This window comes from Sapajus apella, unplaced genomic scaffold, assembly GCF_009761245.1.
Source record: "Sapajus apella isolate SASKATOON/1434 unplaced genomic scaffold, GSC_monkey_1.0 scaffold64, whole genome shotgun sequence".
Classification (NCBI taxonomy): Eukaryota; Metazoa; Chordata; class Mammalia; order Primates; family Cebidae; genus Sapajus; species Sapajus apella.
In genome coordinates this window covers 9,872,436-9,897,179 of record NW_022437004.1, presented here as the reverse complement: position 1 = coordinate 9,897,179, position 24,744 = coordinate 9,872,436, and the positions used below count along the sequence as shown (strand labels likewise).

At 33.9% G+C, this 24,744-nt stretch overlaps 1 protein-coding gene across 9 annotated transcripts in view; it reads right to left on the bottom strand.

Annotated features, from left to right (window-relative positions):
- The window catches only part of PTBP2 (polypyrimidine tract binding protein 2), an 88,386-nt gene that overhangs the window by 32,325 nt on the left and 31,317 nt on the right, over positions 1-24,744 (bottom strand). For all 9 annotated transcript variants that reach the window (XM_032247950.1, XM_032247952.1, XM_032247949.1 and 6 more), the window contains exons 4-7: positions 12,745-12,917; positions 11,769-11,912; positions 4,789-4,953; positions 4,592-4,702 (exon numbers count right to left, since the gene is read on the bottom strand). In XM_032247950.1, the coding sequence (XP_032103841.1) occupies positions 4,592-4,702; positions 4,789-4,953; positions 11,769-11,912; positions 12,745-12,917 (593 nt within the window). The remainder of the gene's footprint in view (positions 1-4,591; positions 4,703-4,788; positions 4,954-11,768; positions 11,913-12,744; positions 12,918-24,744) is intronic.

The following is a 24,744-nucleotide window of genomic DNA, read 5'->3' as shown; positions in this document are numbered from 1 at the left end:
ATGTTAAAATAAAATCATATAAACAGTACTTCCAAAAGACACAGTATCAATGTCCAGTGTCAACTAAATATATTCCTAATAAAGACATGTTTCTGAAAAGCTGTTTCTATTAACAAAAACAAAAAACAACCATTTCCTACTCATGTGTGTTGTAATTTAAGGACTACATAATTTTTAAATTCCAAGTGAAAAGGAGATTACACTGTGTCTTATTATAATATTAAAAAGACTGGTATTTTTATGTATTAAGTAATTACATTTCTCAACACTGTAAAAGCTGAATTAGAATGCCAAGAGAAGCCATGTCTTTGCCTATTACTTTCCAAAAAATAAACAAGATTTTCTAAAAGGTATTAAGGTGTTTTCTTTAATAAATATGAGGACCATATAAAATACTGTTTATTGATAATTAGGGTTCTCATTATGATTTCTGATTATCACCGTAAATGTCAATGCTTAATAAATATAGCAGAGAACAAAGCAGATATGATACTCAGAACTCACAGTCCAACAGAAAATATACACATTTAACAAATTATAAATTTTATGTGTGGTACTGAGAACTAAGAAGGGAAGGGATCTAATCTAGTCTTAAGGAAGACTTCTCTCAAGAAGAGACTTCTAAACTGATACCTGAAAGACGAAGACAAGCAGAAGTTGGGCATAAAGAGATGAAGAGAAAAAATTGTATTAGCAAATGGAACAGCAATCTGTAAGATCGAGACATCAGAGACTTTACAAGACATCAGAGAAAATACATGGAAGAGAGAAAGTATATGGAAGCTATTTAAAGAAGTCCAATACAGCTAAAAAGGCATGAGAAGAGACTGGAGAGGCAAGCTGAGGACTGATTTAGAATCTTGTAAGCCATGATAAGGACTGTGGACTTTATCGCAAGGACAAAAAAGTCACTAAAGGGCATTGTGATTGAAAGCAATATGACTTGGAAGTTGAGATCATTCTTGGTTCTCTGTGGAAAAACAATGGAGGTAGAGGAAGATGTCAAAATGGTGAGTTCAGTCAGAAGGCCAGTGAAGCAGAGCTATGAAAGTGAATGATGACTACATCAGTGCTACTAAAATTATGACGCATGGTCCAGCAACCCAGGTTACTCTGCATGAATATAAGAAGTTTGTGTCAAAATTTATGTCAATATTGACATTAAGCATACTGTTGCTAGAAGTATGCTGATTTCAGTTTGACACATAATCCTACCTTGAGAGACCAGCATATTGATTAACAATTGGCTTAGACTGGAATGGTAACAAAAGAGTTGAGGAGAAAGGCCAAATTCAACAAAAGTTTAGGTGGGTATAATCAATAGTATCTGAAGATAGACTGGAAGGAAGGGAAAAAATATCTTTTCTGGCTTGTTAATGAGACTGAAGTTGGTATCCTGCACTTTACTAACACAGGGGACACCAAAAACAGGAGTTGGATTGAACACACTAAGTTTGAAGACATTCATTAGTCTGCCAGGTTCCTAGCGTGGGTCTCTTAGGAGAGGTCTGAGCCAGAAAATGTGATGTGAACACTGAATCACAGAGGTTTAACTGACCTGTGAGAGCAGGTGAGGCCTCCCAGGCAGAAGGGGAGAACCTGACGAGGAAGAAACAGCCAGAGAAGTAGGGTAAATCTAGGTGAGGAGTATCAGAGACCAGGAAGAGAAAGAATTTTAAGACAATGGTATACAGCACCAATTATTATCTAAATATTAAGTAAGGTAAGGACTGAATCATATCACTGGCATTTAGCTACTCTAAGAATCACTGGTAACACTGGGAGGAGCAATTTGGGTAAACAGTGCTAAAACCGAATTATAATAAGCAGAGAAATGAGGAGATAATAAACAACAAAGATAGCCTATTTAAGAAGTCTGGTTATGAGTGAAAAGGGAGAAGAGAGGCAGGGTGATAGAAAGTACGTAGAGTTATAGATGGATGGATTCCAAGTTGAGGGTAAATTCATTTAAAATGAAAGAGGCTGAGAATGCTTGAAACTGTTGAAAAGTGGCCAATATAAAGAGAAATAAACGAGAAAGAGGGGATGACTGACAGTGCAGTCTCCTGAAAGGCAGAAGATGACAGGCTTTGGTGTTTATTGGTCTTAGACAACTAAACATGTATGCCTTTTATTAGAAGAGAAAGACAAGTGTGAGTATTAGCAGATTTTGCAAGAAAAGCTGATGGAAGTTTCATGTGATTTTCTTCTTCAAGCAAGTGAGTGAGGAGAGATATGGTGGAAGGGAAAATTTCTATCTGATATAGGCATTATGAAAAACAAAAACATGTCGACTGAAGAAATGTGAAGAGATTTTTTAAGTAGAGGGCTTATTTGTAGTTGATGCTGATGGATTTAAACTGCTACCAACTGTCAGATTATATATTATGTGATATTCTCTAGGTAGAGCCCAGATGCAGGCATGTAAAATGAACATTACTCTAGTTATCAAAAACGTAAATTTTACCAAAGGGTCTAGATTACTAGGCAATGGGACAAAGCAAGTTTAGGATACAAATTTCTTTTTCCTTCTCTAATAAGTGAAGTGTGAGTTCTGATACCGAATAACTACTTAATAAAACAATGATCTACTTTCTTGGAATTATAACTGAAGATGTTTGTCAAAAAAACCTGAGTATATACTTGTGGACAAACATCAATATTATAGTTGGGTGCTTATTATCTGTTCACAGAAGATTATGTGAAAATTTCAAAATTTCAGTTGACATAATTGAGGTACTATCTTTTATGATGAGATTAAATGTTAACTATGTATTACTTCAGATGAGATACACATATAAACTATTTTCCCCATAAGAATTATAGCCCAAATACAGTATAATTCCCAGTCATATTTCATTTAATTGGTCCTTTAACAAATACTTTTCCTCAGGGTCAGAAGAACAAGGAAAATATTCCACATCAAGAAAAATGTACACTATATTTAAATGTCTGAAGTTGTGAAAAATGCCACAGAAATCATGACTTCTAGATTGTCTCCTACTGATAAAACCTCATACCACATTGATTTTGGTAGCCAGGGCATGTGAAAACGGATACTTATTTTTGGAAAACAAGAATTCTATTTGTTAACCTATGCCTGAAAAGGAAAGTCTAATAAGATTAGATTACACCTGACAGCCAGTGAGGAGCAGCATGCTGGAGAGAAAGGATACTGAAAGAAGACTGAAAAAATGTCGACCTTACAGGTAATGTTAATTATAAGTAATGCACCTCTTTAAATGTTGGCATCCCCTTATAACACAGGAAAAACCCCTCTTTTGTAGACAATACAGAGTAGCGGTCAGAAAAAAATGACTATAGCACTTGGTAAACTATTACAATTATGTTACCATTACTTGTATAGTCTTTCTGCTACCTAAAACTAATTTTGTTCCTGAAATGAGTTGTGAGGATGGAAATGCAATGAAACAATTATTAAAAATGGTCTGGGCTCCACAGAAGTGATCTTGATCTGGAGGAGGCATTTAAGTATTAGAGACAATTAGTCTGAAAGTAAAACAAAGAATGAAAGGAAGAAAACCAGTTTAGACAAACCCAGGAGGTGGAGGTTGCAGTGAGTCAAGATTACACCACTGCACTCCAGCCTGGATGACACAGCAAGATTCTGTAACAAAAAAAAAAAAAAAGAAAGAAAGAAAAAGAAAAGAAAAGAAAGAAAATAGTTCAAACAACTAAAAATTTAGCTGGGCGTGGTGGCTCACGCCTGTAATCCCAGCACTTTGGAAGGCTGAGATGGGCGGATAACCTGAAGTCTGGAGTTCGAGACCAGCCTGACCAACATGGAGAAACCCTGTCTCTATTAAAAAAAAAAAAAGAAAGAAAAAGAAAACCAGTTAAGACAAAGGTAAGCTTATTAAATGGTTTCATAATAATGTCTTAATAATGGAATAGTAATAATAATGAGATACTACGGCACAAAAAGTTAGAGAGACAAAGATTTAAGACATACAAACAGAAGATTAAGATACTTGGAAGCAAAGATGTGGTATGCTATTTTCAGTGGCAGCCCTGATGGGAAATTTTACATGTCTTAATAACCTCACATCCTCCATATGACAATGACAAAGAAAGATAAATGATATGAATAAAAAGTTGACTAGAAACATATTCATGAATTTTTTTTTAAAAAAAGACATTAATACAGAGTTTTAAATAAACTGAGAACCTATCATAGCATTTGAGCCACATCTGTATTGATGTATTTCAGCGAAACTGTCTTGAAAACTAATTACTTTGAAACTCCCACTAAAAGCCACTTCAAATCTTACACAGATGTGCACCCACAATGTAATCCTGCTTTTTTCTTAAGAGCACAAACTTTTGCCCTTAAATTTAAAACAGAAACATGAAATAAAAGAAGCCTACATTATGATTAACTATAACTATGATTATCCTAAAAATAAACATTTCTTTTTTATGACAAAATATTAAGGTTTCTTAATATTTTAATGCCATCAATTACTACTAGCTATAATGCTACAAGGTATTATTAAGTATATATACACATATATATTTTACATATACATCTCAATGAAAAAAACATCATTAGCTCAAAAGAAAGACTTACTAGTTTTGCTTGTTGAGCATTTACTGGATCACCATACTGGAGCAAAGCTTGAAACTGGTTATTTTTTGTAAATGTGATTATTTTCAATACAGCACCAAACTTAGAAAATATCTGTCAAAACATTAAAATCAAAACATTATTTACTGAGTATATTATTATTTATCTAATTTATAGATAATTGCGCAGATTAAACTTACTTGGTGAAGAACATCAAGTGTTACAGGGTAGTACATGTTGTCAATAATTATTCTAAGTACTGGACTCTGGGCTGGAGTCACCGCACTCTCACTAACTGTGGTGCCACTAAGAGGAGTATTTGCTGTCTGGACAGCTGTCACAGCTTGAAGAACTGCTTGAGCACGCTGGAAATTAAGATTAAGTAGTTTAGAAACACATCTATTAATGTCACATACTCTGCAACCTGTTACACTACTAGTTCACTTTGTTCCTAGAACTTACACGGATTAAACAAAATTTAATGCCCACTCGACAATTATTTTTAAGCACCTGGTATTACGAGTATATGACCCGGGTATTAACTGTTTAATATATCAAATATTCTACTAGTATTTTATTCAAAAAAAGTATCCAGGCTTTGGGATCAATGCTGAACAAGAAAAAAGATAGGATATGTAATCCATTCTCAGAAGAACAAGACACAGTTTTACAGACACCTCTATGCTCAGAAAATGTTTTAAACAGAAATTTAGAGAGTAATACTTTAATCACTCCATATAACAGATACATCATAAATCTCAACAAGGGGGTTATTAAATTATCCAAAATAACTCCCAGGAAGCTTATTATTTCTAATACAGTCTTAAAATAGGAGCAATTAGAATATAAATTTTTCATACTACACTTAACTTCTGAGACTAAAATTTTTAGACTAGAAACTGATGTGTACTCCAGTCCAAAACCACAAAATTTTCAGGTAAACTTTAAGTTATAATATGAAGGGTATTTCTCATGTGTTTTATGGTATCACATACACCATCAATTATAAAATGCACTATTGTTTTATGTACAACTAATAAGATGTTGCCAACTCTATAAATAGACTATTGTAGGACACATCAAATTTCTGATTTTAAAATGTGAAAAAATATATCCGTAAACTTGAATAAACACAGTATTTGTAGAAAAATCTGTCAATCAAATAATATGTTAAATGCTCCAAAAGACTGCCTTTATTACTATTATCCCTTTCCATTATTATTATGACAGATTCTATGATAAGGAAATAATTTCTTTTTACCTTATCTGTGGCCAAAAAACATACAAAGGCAAATAGTTCTAAAATATAACAATGACAAGTACCACAAATACCTACACATAGCTTTACAAAGTTTGAAAAATCTATATTAACAGGTTAATGACAGGAAAAGAAAATACAGAAGAATTAGGACACTTGGGAGAAAAAACAGAACAGTCACTTTACTAAAATATTATAAAATCACAGATCACATGGCTTGACAATGAAAGAGTCCACATACATATCTAAACAATCATTTAAATGCTACTTAATAATTTTATGTATAAATGTACATATTAGCCAAAATAACTTAATTAAAACCCAACAATTTGAAATATATTATTTATTTTAGCAGACATCTTGATATTACTGAAAAATAACTGTAAATTGGTAAAATCAGATTTTGAGAGCAGTATCTATTCAAATGTTTAAACATATTTAAATATTTTAAGTAGCTCATTGCAATATTATTTTCATTAGTGAACATGTTCTTACTACATTTATCTGTAATAACAAGCATAAGACTACCACAACTTAGAAAAACACTAACATCTGCTGCTTCAAATAATAAAATGTGTTTTTAAAAATAGGAATCCATGATAATGATATGACAGTGGTGTAAAAGATTAAAAATTCCCCTGCAACTCTGTCACCCAGTTTACTTACTCCTACCAACCCCTCACAGTATTATCTTAGGCATCCTTCCAAAGATACTATCTACATCTGCAAGTATATATGTATTAATCTTATACTTATTCCATACTTTTTCCCAATACTATTTTTATTTTTATTCAATAATATTTATACTTTTTAATTCAATACTATTCATACTTTTATTTAATACTATTCACTGTTCTCTATTTTCCTTTTATGGCTTAACAATCACGTTTTCCCACATCAGTAACAAATTACTTCATACATTTCTATATTATTTCATTTTTTAATGAGTTCATATATTTTTTCTGTAATTCATGGAGCAAAGTTGGCTTGCCAACCTATATTTTAATAAAAACTCTTATCAAAATATTACACACACACAGAGAAAAGGATATAAATCTTAAGTGTATGAAACTCCGTAAAATACCACAAATTGGGCATCTTTGTGAAATAACTACCCAGATAAAAAACAGCACATTATCAACCTTCTAGAAGCCATACTCATGCTTCCTCCAAGTTACATAAATGGAATCTTATCAGATGTGTTCTAGTTTGGTTTGGCTTCTTTCAATAAATGTATGATGTACACTACCCATGTTTTGCAGGTAGCAAGCAGTAGCTTGTTCATTTTTATTATCATATAGTATTCCACTAAATGAATACACCACAACATATTCTGCTGCTGTTCAACATTTGGATCATTTGTAGCTTTGGGCTATTACATACGGTGTTCCATTCACTTTCTAGTACATATCTTTTAACACACCTATGTATATGTTCTCAGGTATGTAACCAGGGGCGAGTTTACTATGTCAAAAATAGATATATGCTCAACTTCAGTAGATATTTCAAGTTTTCAAAAATGGTCCTTTCATCATATATATGAGAGTTCAAGCTTTTCTACATTGTCACCAACATTTTATCACCTATCCTTTTAATTTTGACCACTCTGGTTATATGCATAGCAGTATCTCATTTGGAGTTAAGGCTCTCAATCCAAACCTAATCTACTCTTTGCTTATCAAGAGATAGCTTTTAGGAGAAGAAATAGCTAAACGGGGACCTCAAGATATTTAACACTGGCCATGTGAAGTGTGAGGTAGAAGTGTGGTGCACAAGGTAGGCCAACCTACAATATTCCATGCATGAGAGCAGTGACATAATGGTAGAAATGACTGACATCAGGAGAAAGCATGCCAGGTTACAGGATGCACCATTATTTTACGGACAGAAGCATAAGCAAATAGGGTGGGGGTAGTCATAAGACAGAGGACAAAAAGTAGTGATCTCAGAAAGGGCCTTTACCCTAAGCATGAACAGGATTTACTGCACAGGAGGAACTTAATATGTGCATTTGAGAAAGATATTAGCTGGTTGTACTAGAGAGAAAAAATTCCAAGAGGGAAAAGAAAAAGAAAGAAAGTAGTTTATTAAGGGAAATGTTGTAGTAACATAGTCAAAAGATGAGTGTGTTTGAGCAATACAAGTAGCAGGAAAGATGGAGAAAACTACGCAGATAATTAAAAAGTGTGAACGAAAAGGACCTGATGATTTCATGAAGAGATGTGGAAGAATTGATGGTTAACGCATATTCATCTGCATGTCTTCTATTATGAAACCCTATCAAAATGCCTAGAAGTAAATGAATATAAAATAAACAAACACTGAAGGGAGTTAAGGTCATCATTAGCTAAGAATAATTTTATCAAATTCCTAGAACACTGAAAATGGAACCAAGTTGGTAATTGGCAGGTTCACAGGAGGAGAGAGTGGGTGAAAAAAGGATGAACCGAAAGTCTAGCTCATTAACAAAGAGTTAAATTTCTCTTCTCCCTCTTTTGACCAACTTGTCCCCTCACCATTAAAAAATAACAGAAAACTCTTCCTTTAAGAAACCAGAATTTCTTTTCTTCTCTCTCTTTTTCTTTTTAAGAGACTGGGTCTTACTTTGTTGCCAAGGCTGGAGTACAGTCGTGTGATTACAGTTCACTGCTGCCCTGAACTTGCATCAGCCTTTCAAAGTGCTGGGATTATGGGCACGAGCCAAAGTGCTCTCCTGGTACCAGATATTCTAAAGGGAGTTTTGTTGGCGCCCAGAATAAAGGCCTCTTTGGTATTTAGGGGTGGGGATAACAGCTTAGTACACATTCTTCAGTACTTTATCCTAGAGGAAAGCACACAACTCTAACAAAGTCTAATTGTCCATTCTGAAATATGAAAAGACAACAAAGCGGGGATGAAAGAGAGTGAGAACAAGATAAACAGAAATTCTAACACTGAAAAAATGATAACTCAGTATATACTGACGTATTTTTTAAATACTGTAATTAGTATCCTCAAAGTACCATTAAGTCGTAAGACACAACCAACTACAAAAAAAAGATGACCAAAGGAGATTGAAGGGCTTTAGAAAAGGAAAAATATAATTATAAAAACTTTTTTTTTTCAACAGAAGGAACTTCGCATTGATTATTCCTTCTGTCTGGAATAAGTGGCTTATTCCCTAACCACTTTGAAGTTCATTATTCAAATATCCCCCTCAATGCGGCATCTACCAGTCATCCTATTTAAAATTACAAGTCTCCCTCCTCCACATACATCTATGTAGGTGCTCCAGCTTTATGCTTCTGTTTTTTTTTTTTTTTTTTTTTTTTAAGATGGAGTCTCACTCTGTCACCCAGGCTGGAGCGCACTGGCACAATCTGGGTTCACCGCAAGCTCTGCCTCCCGGGTTCAAGCAATTCTCTTTGCCTCAGCCTCCAAGTAGCTGGGATTATAGGCACCTGCCACCATTATCAGCTAATTTTGTTTTCCTTTTTGTATTTTTAGTAGAGACAGGGTTTTGCCATGTTGGCCAGGCTGGTCTCAAACTCCTGATGTCAGGTGATCCATCTGCCTCCCGAAGTGCTGGGATTACGGGCGTGAGCCACCGCACCTGACCCCAAGCTTTACTCTTTACATGTTCCTTTTGTTTAATCTTTTAAAATGAGAATGTGTTCGCAAATTACTTGAATAATAATGAAATACAAATAGGATATTACAGCATTTTAAGAAGACACTGTGTATGCTAAGTGAATAAGCCAAGCAAATAAGACAAACGCCACATTATCTCATTTATATGCGGAATCTTAAAAAGTTGAACTCATTTTAGTAGAGAGTAGAAAGATAGTCACCAGAGGCTTGAGGAGGGAAGGAGTGAACAAGGAAAGGGGAGATGATGGTCAAAGTACAAAGTTTCAGAGAGTAAGAATGGGTTCTGGTGGTCTACTGCACAGCATGGCAACTATTGTAATGCATATTCTTTTGTTGTGATATTGTAAAATAAACATTTAGTCCTCAAACCCATTTCCTGGCATACAACTCTAAATTCCTAGTAAATCTCCAAAGTGATTGATATAGTTCGTATGCTAATGACTTGGCTTATGGTTGATAGTCCCACTTCAGGATGGGGGCTGGTCACCTGAAATATCTAGGCATAATTAGAGGCATATTATTACCCTCTATAATATCCTATACAATAAGCTGGTAAATGTTTCCTTGAGTTCTGTGTGCTGATCTAGCTAATTAACAAAATCCAAAAAGGGGGTTGCGGAAACCCCAACTTGAAGCTGGTCAATGAGAAGTTCCGGAGGCTTGACTTGCTGGTGTCTGGGGAGGTCTTGCGGGACTGAGCCCTCAACCTATGGGATCTGATGCTATCTCCTGGCAGAAAGCATTGGAACTGAGCTAAGTTGGAGAACACTGGCTAATGTCCACTGTAGTCCTGACTGCTTGCTTGGCATGTGGAAAAAAACTCCCCTACATTTGTGGCCACAGAAGTCTTCTGTGCTGATTGTTGTGGTGTGAGAGCAGAGGAAAAAGTTTTTCTACATTCCACTGTATACCTCAAAATAGCTAAAGGATTTTTAAATGTTCTTACTATAAAGAAATTGTAAGCATTTGAAGTGATGAATATGTTAACTAGCCAGATTTGATCATTCCTGAATATATACATATCAGAACATCACATTGTAAACCATAAGTATATACAATTATTTGTTAAAAATAAGTTAAAAATGACACACACAAAAAAAATCTAAGTAAAAAGAAAGAAGAGCGGATACTTTTGGTATACTTAGTCTTGATAAATTATTAGAAGTATACATTATTTTTCAAAAAAATTAAAAATTTATCATCAAATTTAAAAAAATGCTGAAATTTGAGCCTTATCTTTCAGGTCAAAAGTTTTACAAGCTTATTTTTCATAAACTATCGACACGACTTTGTTACTGTAAAAAGTGACAAAAATCTATGAGGCATAGTTTTCTATTACATTTTTAAGAAATGTACATTTAAGAAAAACTTTGTATTTTACTCAAAGAGAAAGATACAATTACTTTTAAAACTATACTAAAAGAACTAAAGTTTCAGATCATTACAGGAGTCTTACAGTGTAGGTCAAAAAATATTCTAGGCCAGGCACGGTGGCTCACCCCTGTGATCCCAACACTCTGGGAGGTTGAGGTGTTGGGTCACCTGAGGTCAGGAGTTCAAGACCAGCCGACCAACATGGAGAAACCCCCTCTCTACTAAAAATACAAAATTAGCCAGGTGTGGTGGCATATGCCTGTAATCCCAGCTACTTAGGAGGCTGAGGCAGGAGAATCACTTGAACCCAGGAGGCAGAGGTTGCAGGGAGCTGTGATTGCGACACTGCACTCCAGCCTGGGCAACACAAGTGAAACTCTACCTCAAAAGAAAAAACAAAAAACAAAAACAAAAGCATTCTAATACTATTTTTTAGATACATGAATTTTAAACAGTATCTTCTACATTATATTTTTTAAACATCAATACATTCGTATATTCTTCATTCTTAAGACTTCTTTTCCAGGAAAATCATTCACACATTTAAAAAAAATTTTTTCCATAAGAAATTAAGACGTATAAAAAGTCAAATAACCAAAGGCACCCAACTTCATACCTTAAATTCTAAGCAGGAGAATTGTATAAATAGTTTATACTACTAATAAATCCTACCTGATAGTTTCTACACAAAAATTTTAACTTGCAGCAAGAAAAACTACATTTGACCAGGGCTTTAAAGGAATTCAAACTGACATAGTATTTAATACTTAGAAACATTCTGCAAAAAAAATACCTTAAAAATTACAAGAAAATGTCTGTAAGAAACATCTGAATGGGTTAACATTTCCTTCCTGTTAATGTTTATGAGAGTCATAATACTTTCTAGGCCATTTTATTTATGTACCTACACATACTTACTTGGTTTAATGTGTTATCTGTCTTTAGTTCTTTGTGATTAGAGTACTGGATATATATCGGTTGGTTACGAAGATGAGGTGTCACAGCAGAATAGTAATTAACCATAGTAATAGCTGCTTCCTCGGTTGCTAGCTCCAAAAATGCCTGAAAATTTAAGTAGCAAAAATTTTAATACTATAAATTAAATTCAAATAAAAGTATCTGTGCAATCTATTCAGCTGATTTTAATCAATTATCTAAAATATTTTTCAAGTTACTTTTAAATGTTCTAATAAGTAGAATTAGAAATCTCTTATTGAAGTTTAGGTATGCAGTTAAAGATAACCTAAGAAGAAAACTAAGTACATGCCATTTCTGCTTTCCACCCATGATTTTCACACCCACAAATCTATTTCCACAACAAAGGCTAGAGAAAATGTAAACATTTTCTGGCATCAGAATTTTACCACTTCTATCCTAGAGAATATAAGATTTCAAAGTCATTTCAAAAGTAATATAATTTTATAGAGACAAAGCAAACAATTACAAATTAAATGTCAGATTAACATTACATAAAAGGGAATGTTAAATTTCATACATTCTTCCAAATGGTATCATTAAAAATTTTAAAGAAAATTTCATATTCTCATAAAGTAAGCTTAAGGAAGGATGCGACTAGTACCTCTACTGACTTCTGATATCACAAAGAGCAGAGCCACAGTAAAAGAAATACTTCATTTGTATTTTCCACAATTTTGTAACAATTATTCAATTAGAGCCTTAAAGTGAATTCAAAAGGCACAGTTTAAAAACTACGGTGACTCATTCACTTTGGCTACCTAGCATTTGTTTCCCACAGACATCTACTCGAAAAAGTGAGACTAAGACTTCTGTTCTTTAAGAAAAATAACCTACTATTTTCTCCCTTTTACAATTAATTCACACTGCTGGATATAGTTTGGGGTTTAACATTTTATAACCCCCGAAAGAAGTGTACCTGATTTTTTCCTTTCAGCATAAGGATGTTGGTCACCTTGCCAAAAGGTAAGCCTAAAGCAATAACTTCAGTTTCTGTTACTTCCCCAGGTAATTTTCGAATATGAAGTACACGAGAAGGAGCACCATCCATTTTATCTTCTCCTTTAAATTTTTTACTATCATTACCATTGGCTGAAAGACATTAAAAAATAATCTTTATATAGCAACAATAAAAGAATGTATGAATTTTCCTATTTGTGTAAAAACCTACAAAACAAATTTCCAAAAAGAACTTAAAAACATAGCTGGGAATACTTAAAATTCAAAAACTAGGCTTTCGAAGGAATAAAACCATGTCCACCTATTCCATAATGAAATTATCAATTAGTTAAGACTGTTGTTTATATATTTCTCAGCAACGTTGTAAAGAGTAATTATTAATAAGCACAACATTAAAATGTAATCTCATAAAGAAACTGTCCAATGACTAAACAATACAATCACAGTCGTGTAACACATGACTACATTTCGGTCACTGACAGGCCACATATACAATGGTGGTCCCATAAGATTATAAATCAGTATTTTTATTATACCTTTTCTGTTTGGATACACCAATACTTCCTATTGTGTTACAACTGCCTCCAGTATTCAGAACAGTAATATGCTGTACAAGTTTGTTGCCTAGGAGCAAAAGGCTACCTACATATACCATAAAGCCTGCATGTGTAGCAAGTTTGTGTAAATGTACTCTATGACATTTACGCAATAACAAAATTACCTAACAATGCATTTCTTAGAGGGTATCCCCACCACAATCTCCAAGAATTATGACTGTATACTGTAATTTAATCATCTTTTAATGGACAAACAAATATTTCTAAAAAGTGTAAAGCTGGGCTGACAAAAATTGGGAGATTATAATTTAACTGAGAAATTAAAAATTGTTCGATTTGGAAAATGTATTTGAAGGTGGGATCAAAGAATGTAAGGCTTATAAAAACGATTATGCAGTCAATCCATATTATGGCTTATCTACAAGGAGCCTCTCCTAATATATTACTATTACCAACTAAGCTACATCAATATACTGTAAATCACTCATGAACTTAATTACCTTGTTCTGTTACTGTGAGATTTAAACTAATATACTTCATTAGTTAACTGCTTTCATTTCAAATATTCACCAAAAATAAAAATATTCAAAATGCCTATAAAATAGGTAATATTTAAATGGAGTTGTTTAAAGGAGTTGCAGTCTATCTACTACGCCAGATAAATGGTTCTTAATCTTTTAGCAACTCAAGGAGATTTCTGAGACTGTAGCTAAAATGAAGGATCTCGACACATTCAGAAATAAACATGTATACTCCACTTTGCGTAAAACTTTAGGTACTTTATGGTATTTCCCAATACATTCAACACAACCTATAAACAATATAATGTATTTGTGTATGTTCAACAATATCTGTAAGACTAAGATTATCTTGGTCTCCAAGTGTCTTTAAAATCAATTTACTCATTAATTCTTAAACATTTACTGAGTATTCAGGGATGCATCTAGCAATGTTTTAAGTTCCGAGGGCACAGCAGAGTGAACGAGATGATTATGATTCCTGATACCCTATAGTGGGAGAGCTGGACTAACTAGTACATGAACCAGATACTTTCTTACAGTGAAAAGTGCTATGAATAAAGTAAAACAGTGGTGTGATTAAAAGTGACTTTGTCTAGGACAGGAAGGTGATAGTAGTAATGACTTTATTTGATGACCAGAGAAGGTATCTCTAAGAGATAATATATGGACTCAAGCTATACTTAAGTCATATTTTACCTTAGGAGTTTCACTTAGGTTTATATACTTGAATGACTAGCCAATGCAATTAAAAATCCCTTTAGGTTGTCTTTGCACAGAAGAGTGAGCTCCGGCTTCTGAATGCATTACCCTGTAAATCTTGGCTGGCTAGCTCTTCACCACTCCAGAAATATGAAAAAACTACAGCAAGCTATCACACGTCCTTTCACTACTAACAAAGATTTGTGTGTGCACAGGCACCTTGTCAAAAGGAAGAAGACTGAACTTTCTATTTTGTCGTATCTTATCTAACAAATTCATCTCTAGGCCCGTTAATTGAAAATGTAAGCTAAAGCACAGAATTCAAAAAATACACATATACTTTAAAACATATAATTGGCGCACACACACACACACATATTACACATACTCTTCTGATGTAAGACTAAGACTTTTTTGACAAAGTAGACTGAGTATAGAAACTTGATAGTTTGTTATTGTTCATTATTTTGTTTGAATAACAACAACAAATACTTTACAGTGCAACCTAAAGCCCCATGTGTTATAGGTTATGGTATCAAGATATTCAAAAAAGCAAATTTCAGTTTCTCCTAAACTGGTCTATTTCCTTCTGGAAGAAAGACAAGGAAAAAAAAAAAAACACCAATAAAGATAGCATCACTGTACCCATAAGAAGAAACAAGGCTTCTCCTTTCAAATGATTTTCAGAAAACAATTCCCAAAAGGCAAAAACCTGCCTAAACCTATTATTAAAGAAATCAAATAATTTATTATTTTGGATTTGTGCTGGATGTTTTCTGGACAGTGGATGTTAAGCAGAAGTAAAACAGCTGAATAATACAGAAAGAAGTTAGGAGACCTTTAAGAATTGAAGGATAAGACAAAGATCTTGACTCCTTGGAAAAATATAGAAAAGATATAATTTTATTTTGCATCAATATTTAACATTCACTGCAAATTAAATACATGCCAGGCAATTTACAACTCTCAGATTGCTATCATCATAACCTATCAACCACATTTACAGGTAACAATTAGTTAAATGTCCAAGATTAGTTACTAAGTGGTACATATAGGAAGTAGTAGAGAAAGGATTAAATTCAGGGACTATGGTTTTCCATAGTCTGTGCTCTTTAACAACTACACTATAGAAGGGTCTCAAATACAAACTTTACATACAGATTGCCTAAAAAGATCTGTCCTTTTCTCACAAAGACCAAGCCAGTTATATAGTTAAATTATTAACATTTACACTACCTGCCACTTACTTAGTTAGCTAATAGCTTCAAGAGGGTGACTACTAAGCGTTCATCTCTTAGTGCAAAATACTATAAAAGTCTTCATTTTAAATAAATGATACTATGAGAATGTGAAACTGGGAATGGAGACTCCATTAGTAATACAACAAAGCCTATTTTCAAACACAAAAATACTCCAGCAACACCGAAAAGGGGCCCCAAAACGTGTGGTTCACAGCTTATGAAACATTAGGTCTGATTGTGCTACAGTTCTATGATTCTTCATCATCTTCCCATGATCCTGAATGGGAAAGGTTTACTGTAGGAATGGAAGGAAAGATCTCTTTCATTCCCTCAGTAAACCTAGAACTTTTGTTTGGGTGTGTAAAACTAGTAATAATTCAAATGCTTACGTTCAATTAAGGCATGAGGTAATGCTTTTATTTATGCATGTAAATTTTATTCATTGCATATGAATGTAGAAATCTTTAAGCACACCATTTTCCATATATTACTCAACTCTTTTAAAGCCTCTGCTAAGGGAAGATGTTCAGGTATTCAGATTCAAAGTAAACAAAATAAACCATTTTAAAATGCTTTCTACTTGAACACTTCTTTTCCAAACTGAAAATCAGTTTTCTACCTCAATTCTAAAGCCAGCATCTTCGCCTCTGATCAGTACATCACTTTTCTTCTACTGACTGATCTTTGTTCTCCACTAGCTTTTACCTGCAATTTTTATATAAATGGGTGTCACCAAGATCATGGGTAATGTTAAATCACCACATCCATCAGTCAATAAGGAACTGTGAACCCTCACTTCCTCACCAAATTTCTCTAATAGCACCCCTAAAAATTTCCACTTCTACTTTTCTCATTTCCCCTGACTCATTTGATACTTGCTTTGAATCCTGATTATTTACTCATTCCCCAAAATTGTTAGTTTCCCATGCTATTTTTGTTACAATGCTCTACCTATCTTTACTTATTAAATTATAAACACTCTAGCACCTGGGTTTCACAGTATCTATCTATCTGTCTGTGTCTGTGTCTGTCTGTCTGTCTATCTATCTACCTATCTGAGACAGTCTTGCTGGAGTGTGGTGGCATGATCTTACTTCACTACAACCTCCACTTCCCGAGTTTAGGTGATTCTCGTGCCACAGCCGCCCAAGTAGCTGGGATTACAGGTGTGCACCACCACAGCCAGCTAATTTTTGTATTTTTAGCAGACACAGGTTTATCATGTTGGCCAGACTGGTCTCGAACTCCTGGCCTCAAGTGATTTGCCCGACTCAGCCTCCCAAAGTGCTGAAATACAGGCATGAGCCACTGCACCTGGCATACTTTCTCATACAATTTGTAAATTATCTTAGTCCTACTCATTCATCATACTTTCAACTGTGTACCAATATAAAATACAACGTTGCAAAACCTTATACTTCTGTCCAACAAAAACTAGTGACAAAACTTAAGTACATCTTCATTCTCCAAGTCTTTCAGAGACTCATACATTTATAAAAGTTTTCCTACTCTGTCAAATATGAAACTGAGAGGCTAAGCAGTTTTAGACTTAAAGGCAGAGCAGCGCTTGCTAGCTTTAGAAAAACAAAAAACAAAATAAACTCTAAGCTAAGAAAAACAATGAATACTGCTACTCTTTTCCGTATGAGAAACAAATTCCAAAGAAGATTTAACGAGACAAAAAAAGCTGGTAGATGCAGATTGGTGATGCTTCTTTTTCTGCTGGTTGTTAACTGCAACAGCCACCACACCAAAAGCCTCACTAGGTTTCCGTAAAAGGTAACTATTAACTCTTTTATTTGTAAGTAGTTGTGTAGCCTAGTTGCCAAAAGTATATTAGGCATAAGCTGGAAAAAAACAGAAAGCACCTAGAGAAGGCTCTCACTACCTTTATATGCAAGGAGGTTAAGTTGTTAAAATGCTAATAAATCTTAAAACTCTGAAATAATCTACTGGAATACTCTCAAAACATTGTAACAAAACGAAATGACATCACCACAAAAATGTAAGTCTATAAAAGTTAAAATTAAAATCTTAAACGAGTTCTAAGTAAAATGTTCCAGACTCTATGGAATGGTTTAAGTGCTTTCCAGTAGAGCAAAATGTCATTTTTAGCAATAATTTTTTTTAAGTCCTGCTATTACAGAGTAACAATCAGCACTGGCAGAAATATGTATACCTAAAGGGATACTGCATTTCCATGACTATCACTAAAAAAAATTTAAAAGACTATACCTTACAATTGCCAAGCCTCCTACTCAAAGCTAAATAGTTACAAATTTAACAAAATCAAATTCTAATGCTACCTGGGAACAGCCGTATTTTTGAAATAGTTCATTTGTATATCTCCTGAAGGAACCAACTTTTTAGAAAATGTCCTTACTGTATTAATTTATTAGACATTTATTTACCTGAGATTAAGTTTCTAATAACATGAATTTTTCCCATCTATAAAATTAATTTTTTTCTTTGACAAAAAGCACCTATTCAATAGACACAGAGAAAGAAAAGTCTGCACAGATAAGGGAACAACTGCTGAGACAGATCCTTTTGGAAACAATTCTACAGTAAAACCTATTAGAAGAAATACTTTAGATAAAGCTGGAAGCTGGAACATAAAAATGAAATCCTGTACTGTAACTGATAACCATAAAAAGTGTCCTTGTAACACTGCCTACCAAAGTCTTTTTGAGTCACCTGAATTATATGGAATATTTTTCCAGGCAAATATAATCACCGGTTTTTAAAGGTCTTTTACGCTATGTGCTCTTAGAAGCAACAGTATTCAAATTGGTGTCTCTTAGAATACGTGCAGACTTTCATCTTTCTTTGTCAGAAAAAACAAATCTTATAACTCAATATTTCCTCTGTACACAAAGGTTAAATAAACTGACTTCCTATGTTAAAACAAGGCTTTAAGGAATTTTATGCCACCACTACAAAAGATTAGATTGATTATTTGGTCATGAAGTACATTATATATCATCCCTAAAGCATAGTTAAAAAAAAAATAGAACAGTAGCAAATTAATCTCTCTTTCCACCAAAAACAAGTCTCCTTTTCCTACTTTCCCCCCTTTGTTAATGGCATCATCTTCCACCAACCCAGTGATTCTAGAACAAAACTCTAATATTCTTCCAAACTTGTCTTATTCCAAATAACTCAAAACATCTCATTTCTTGACATATACCATTTCCTGCATATTCTCCTTCCAAGATCCTAAAATTTAGGACCTTGATATCTTTGAAATAAACTACTGTAATGTTTTTAACTATTCTCCCCTCTATACAATACTGATCCTGCCTCTGAAATAAAATTGGAACAAAAATCCTAAAATGTAAATCTGGTAAAGTCCAAGACACACCCCCCCCCCCCCCCCCCCCAAATCTCACACACACACAAACACACCCCAAATCACACACACACATACCCCAAATCCCATATCTAGACCCCTGCCTACATGGACTCACCTTTAGTCATTCCCAATCTCGTATTTCGCATTACAGCAAGTCACAACTACTGGTAATTCAGAGTTCTCATACTGTTTCCAACAAATTTTGGATGTGTTTTTGCAACTTAGTTTATTAAAGTAGGAAGTTTCCATCACATCAGAAAATGCCACTGTGTTGCCTTTCTGTTATGCAACATTCTGGTTTCCAAAGAAAAAATTAATGATCTGCTCTTAACCTTTCAAGAAATGGAATCACACTAGGTACTCTTTCAGGTCTGTCTGGTTTCTACTGCTTCATATAATGTTTAATATTCACCCAAGTTTTTCCATGTATTACTAACCATTCTTTTGTTAGAAGTAGTAATACACTGTATGATTATACCACAATTTATCCATTTTCCTGTTGATAAACATTTGGGTTATTTCAAGTTTGGGACCATTATCAGTGAAGTTTTTGATATACATACAAGTTTTACAGCAAACATGCTTTTAAAAAACTAAAAGTAGAAGTTATGGATCATAAAGTAGGTTTAACTCCTTAAGAAAATGGCATACTTGGCCAGGTGTGGTGGCTCATGCTTGTAAATCCCAGCACTTTGGGAGGCTGAGGCGGGGAGGATCATGAAGTCAAGAGATCGAGACCATCCTGGCCAACATGGTGAAACCCCGTCTCTACTAAAAATACAAAAATTAGCTGCGTATGGTGGCGTGCACCTGTAGTACCAGCTACTCAGGAGGCTGAGGCAGGAGAATCACTTGAACACAGGAAGCAGAAGTTGCAGTGAGTCAAGATTGCACCACTGCACTCCAGCCCGGCAACAGAGCAAGACTCCATTATCAAAAACATTAAAAAAAAAAAAAAGAAAAAGAAAAAGAAAAACTACTTTCCCAACTATTATACTCAGCAGTAATGAATGACAGTTCCACATCTTCATCAACATTCAGTGTTGCCAATCTATTTTAGTTTAGCCATTCTAGTTGGTGTAAATTCTACCTCATAATGGTTTTGACTTGTGATCACCTGATGACTAATGCAACTTTTCATGTGCTTGTTACCCACTCTTATAATGTCACTTCTTTTGCCACTTAAAAAAATTGGGCTGCTGATATATAGTGATTGGAAGAGTCCTTTACAAGTCCTTTGGAATATAAGTTCTTTGTCATTGATATGGTTTGACTGTGTTCCCATCCAAATCTCCTCCTGAATTTCCAAGTGTTGTGTGAAGGACCTGGTGGGAAGTAACCAAATCATGAACATTGGTCTTTCCCATGCTGTTCTCATGATAGTAAAGTAAGTCTCACAAGATCTGATGGTTTTAAAAAGGGGAGTTTCCCTACAAAAGCTCTCTTCTCTTTGTCTGCTTCCATCCATGTAAGATGTGACTTGTTCCTCCTTGCCTTCCACCATTATTCTGAGGCTTCACATGAAACTGTAAATCCACTAAATCTCTTTCTTTTGTAAATTGCCCAGTCTCAGGTATGTCTTTATCAGCAGCCTGAAAATAGACTAATACAGTCACATGTAAGTATTGATACATAAATATTATATTCTCCAAGTCTGTGCTTTGCCTTTTCATTGTCTTAACAATGTCTTTTGATTAAGCAGAAATTTCCCATTTTGATGGAGTCAAGTTTATCTATACCTTTAAGATGAGTTATCTTTATGTTTTAAGAAATCTTCATTTATCCCAAAATTGCAAGTATATCCTAGGATTTTTCCTAAAAGCTCTATATATTAGTTTTTAGATTAAGTTTTTATCTAATTAATCCCAGTGTTCTATATGGAGTAATGTAGGGTTGAGTTTCTTTTGCTTTTCTGTATATTCAGCTGTTCTAGCACGTTTGTTGAAAAGCCTTCTCTTTCCTCAATGAGTGACCAAGACATCTTTAAACGCATGAGTTTATTCCTATTCTATGTTACTAACCATGCTAGTACTAAATTGTTTTGATTAACTACAGGTTTGTGGTAAGTCTTGAAAACAGTGTCACAATTTACTTTTTCAAAATAGTTTTATTCTAGCTCCTTTTCATTTCCACATATATTTTAGAAACTACTCTCAATTCCAATTTAAAAGTCTGTTAGACTTAACGAATTTATAGATTCAACGTCATTCCAATTTAGGGAGAACTGGCATGTTAACACATTGAGCCTTCTAATTCATGAACATGGTCTATGTCTTCATTTATTTAAGTCTTTTTAAACTTCTCTTAGCAGTGGTTCATATTGATGCAGATGTCTTACACATCTTTTGTTAAATTTTTTTACTGATATTTTGTCTGATACTTTTATAAATGAATTTTTAAAAATTTCATTTTCCAAGAATTTGCTTTTAGTATAAGGAGACTATATTTGTACATAGAACTTATATCCTATAATTATTCTAAATTCACTTATTCTATCAAATCTGTTGTAGATTACTTTAGGTATTCTATTTTAAAAACCATGCTGAATGGTGAATATGACAGTTTTCTTTCTTCCTTTCCAATCTTTATGTGTGTCACCTGCCTTAATGTAAGCAGAAAGCTAGGGGGAAAAATTGTGAAAACAGACATCCTTGCTCCTTTCTGTTTTTAAAAAGGAAACATTCACTCTTTCCCCAGTAAGTATGAAATTTGTTGTAGGCTCTTAGTAGATACCCCTTAGTTACTTTGTAAAAGGACCTACTCTTACTAGTTTTCTGAGAGATATTTTTCCTCCTCCATTCTAACATTGTGACAAATTACATTGAGTTCATTTCCAAATGTTAAACAAATCTTACAATCCTGCGGTTAAGTCTCAGTTGGAACTGTCTCTCATATAATGCTGGAGGTGATTTGCCAACATTTTCTTTAAGAATATTTGCATTAGGTAATGAGAAATACTAGTCTGAAATCTTTAATATATTATCCTTGTTGGGTTTTACTGTCAGTTAACAGTGGCTTCATAAAGTGAATAGGGTAACATTCCCTCCTCCATTTTCAAAGACAGCTATTATTTTCTTAGTTTCATAAAGTTCAATAGTGAAACCACCTATGCCTAATCTTTTAATTATAAATTCCAATTTGTATAATACAGTAGTATACAGCTAATCAGATTAAGTTTTGGTAAACTGCATTTGTAAAGAAACTTAATCTCATTTAAGTTGCTGAAATTTGTTAGCCTTAACAGCATTTGTAACATTGCCTTATTTTCCCATTTTTATTGAAAGCCCTATCTCCACTTTATATTATTTATGTTATACTATTATACTCCATATATTTCCCCTTTCTTTGAAAGTCATTGTCTCTACTTTGATTCCCAGTATTGGTAATTTATGTCTTTTTTCTTGGTCAGTCTTAAATAGGGAGTTTTAAACCTTTTTGGGTAATATTGGTATTACACACCCATACACACTTTCCCCATACACACCCTTGGGTCACATCCAAGAAATTTTGATATAATTTCTTTCATTCAAAAATATATCCTATTGTAATACTTCTATAATCCATGTATTGTTCACAATTGTGAAATTTCTAAATAGTTGATACTTTCCTAGATGTCTATTTTTGATTTCTAATTTAATTCCACTATGGTCAGATACTATATAAGCTATCAACCATTTTAAATTTATTATTTTATAATCCAATATATGGTCTATCATTGTGAATAATCTACGTACACTTGAATTTGACAGTTACTGGGTACAGTTTTATTAACCTGAGTTAAGCCAACATGATAGCATTTTTCAAATTATGTATCTTCTTATTTGGGGGATAAGACTGTAACTGTCCTATCACTTAGTATAAATTATGTTCCAAAAAAATCTAGCTATGATTGTGGATTTTTGTTTCTCTACTTAGTTCTGTGATGTTTTTCTTAATATACTTTAATTTGTTATTACTGGCATATAAATTAAACAATGTTTTCTGATAAATTGACCCTTTGGCATTATGAAATATGCTTTTTTATATCTGTTAATACTTGTCTTAAATTTTTCTGTCTAGTAATATAATCATATCAACTTTCTTGGGCTGTTTGCACAGAATTTCATTTTCCATGTTTCTACTTTCAATCTGCATCTTTGTATTTCAACCTGACCCTTGTATAGATGGTGTAGTTAGGCCTTGCTTTTTAATCCAGTCTGCCTATCTTTGTCTTTTAATTGTACTACTTAGACCTGTAATATCCAAAAGAAATGCAATGCAAGCACATGAGTAAATTTTCAAAGACATTTTTCAGAGTCAGTTTAGGTACACAGCAAAATGGAAAGGAAAGCAGAAAGACTTCTTGCCTCCTGCCCCCAGATAGCTTCCCCTTTATCAACATCTCCCACCAGATGGCATATTTGTTACAACTGAAGTACCTACACTGACACATTATAATCAAAGTCTATAGGTTACTTTGGAGTTTACTCCAAGTATCTTACATTCTATAGGTTTGGACAAATGCATGACATGCATCCATCATTATAGTATTATGCAGAATATTTTCATTGCCCTAAAAGTCCTTTGTACTCCACCAATTCATCCCTCCCCCAACCCCCAAACCCTAGCAACCACTGATTTTCATTGTTGCCACAATTTTGCTTTTTCCAGAATGTCACAGAGTTGGAATCATATGGCATGTAGAATTTTCAGAGTGGCTTCTTTCACTTAGTAATACGCACTGAAGGTTCTCTATGGCTTGAGAGAGAATTTTCATTTCTGGATATATATCACAGTTTAGTTGGCCATTCACCTACTAAAGGACTTCTTGGCTGCTCTGAAGTTCTGGCAATTACAAAGAAAGGTGGTATGAACATCCATGTGATGCTTTCTGCTCAGGCTAAATTTTCAACTCCTTTAGGTAAATACCAAGGAGCACAACTGCTGGATCATATGATAAAACAATATTTAGTTTTCTAAGAAACTGCCAAATTGTCTTCCAAAGTGGCTGTACCACGCTGCATTTCCACCAGCACAAAGTGAGAGTTCCTGTTGCTCCACATCCTTGCCAGCATTTGGTGTTATCAATGTTCCAAAGTTCGGCCATGCTAATATGTGTACATATATTTAGAGTATAAAATTTGACAAGTTTTGACATACATATACAACCATAAAACCACCATCAAAATACTATGTATGTCTATCACCCCCAAGTTTTCTAGTGTCCCTTTGCCACTCCTCCTGCCTGTCCTTTCCCACTCTCAAACTCCTAAGAACCACAAATTTGCTTTAGATGAGTTTGCACTTCCTAGAGTTTTACATAAATGGAATTATGCAGAATGTATTCTTTGTTTCTCCCATCTTTTACACAACATAATTGTTTGGAGAGTCATTCTTGCTGTTGTGTCTATCAACAGTTCACTCTATATAGCTGCTGTTGTAGTCCACTGTATGGAAAAGCATATGATTCCTGTTTTTATTTCCTAATAAAAAAAGGAATCGACTTATTAGTTCATCTATTGATGAATGTTTGTTTTACATTTGGTGATTACAAATAAAATGACTAGGAACATTAACATGAGAGTTTTTTTTTTTTTTTTTTTTTTT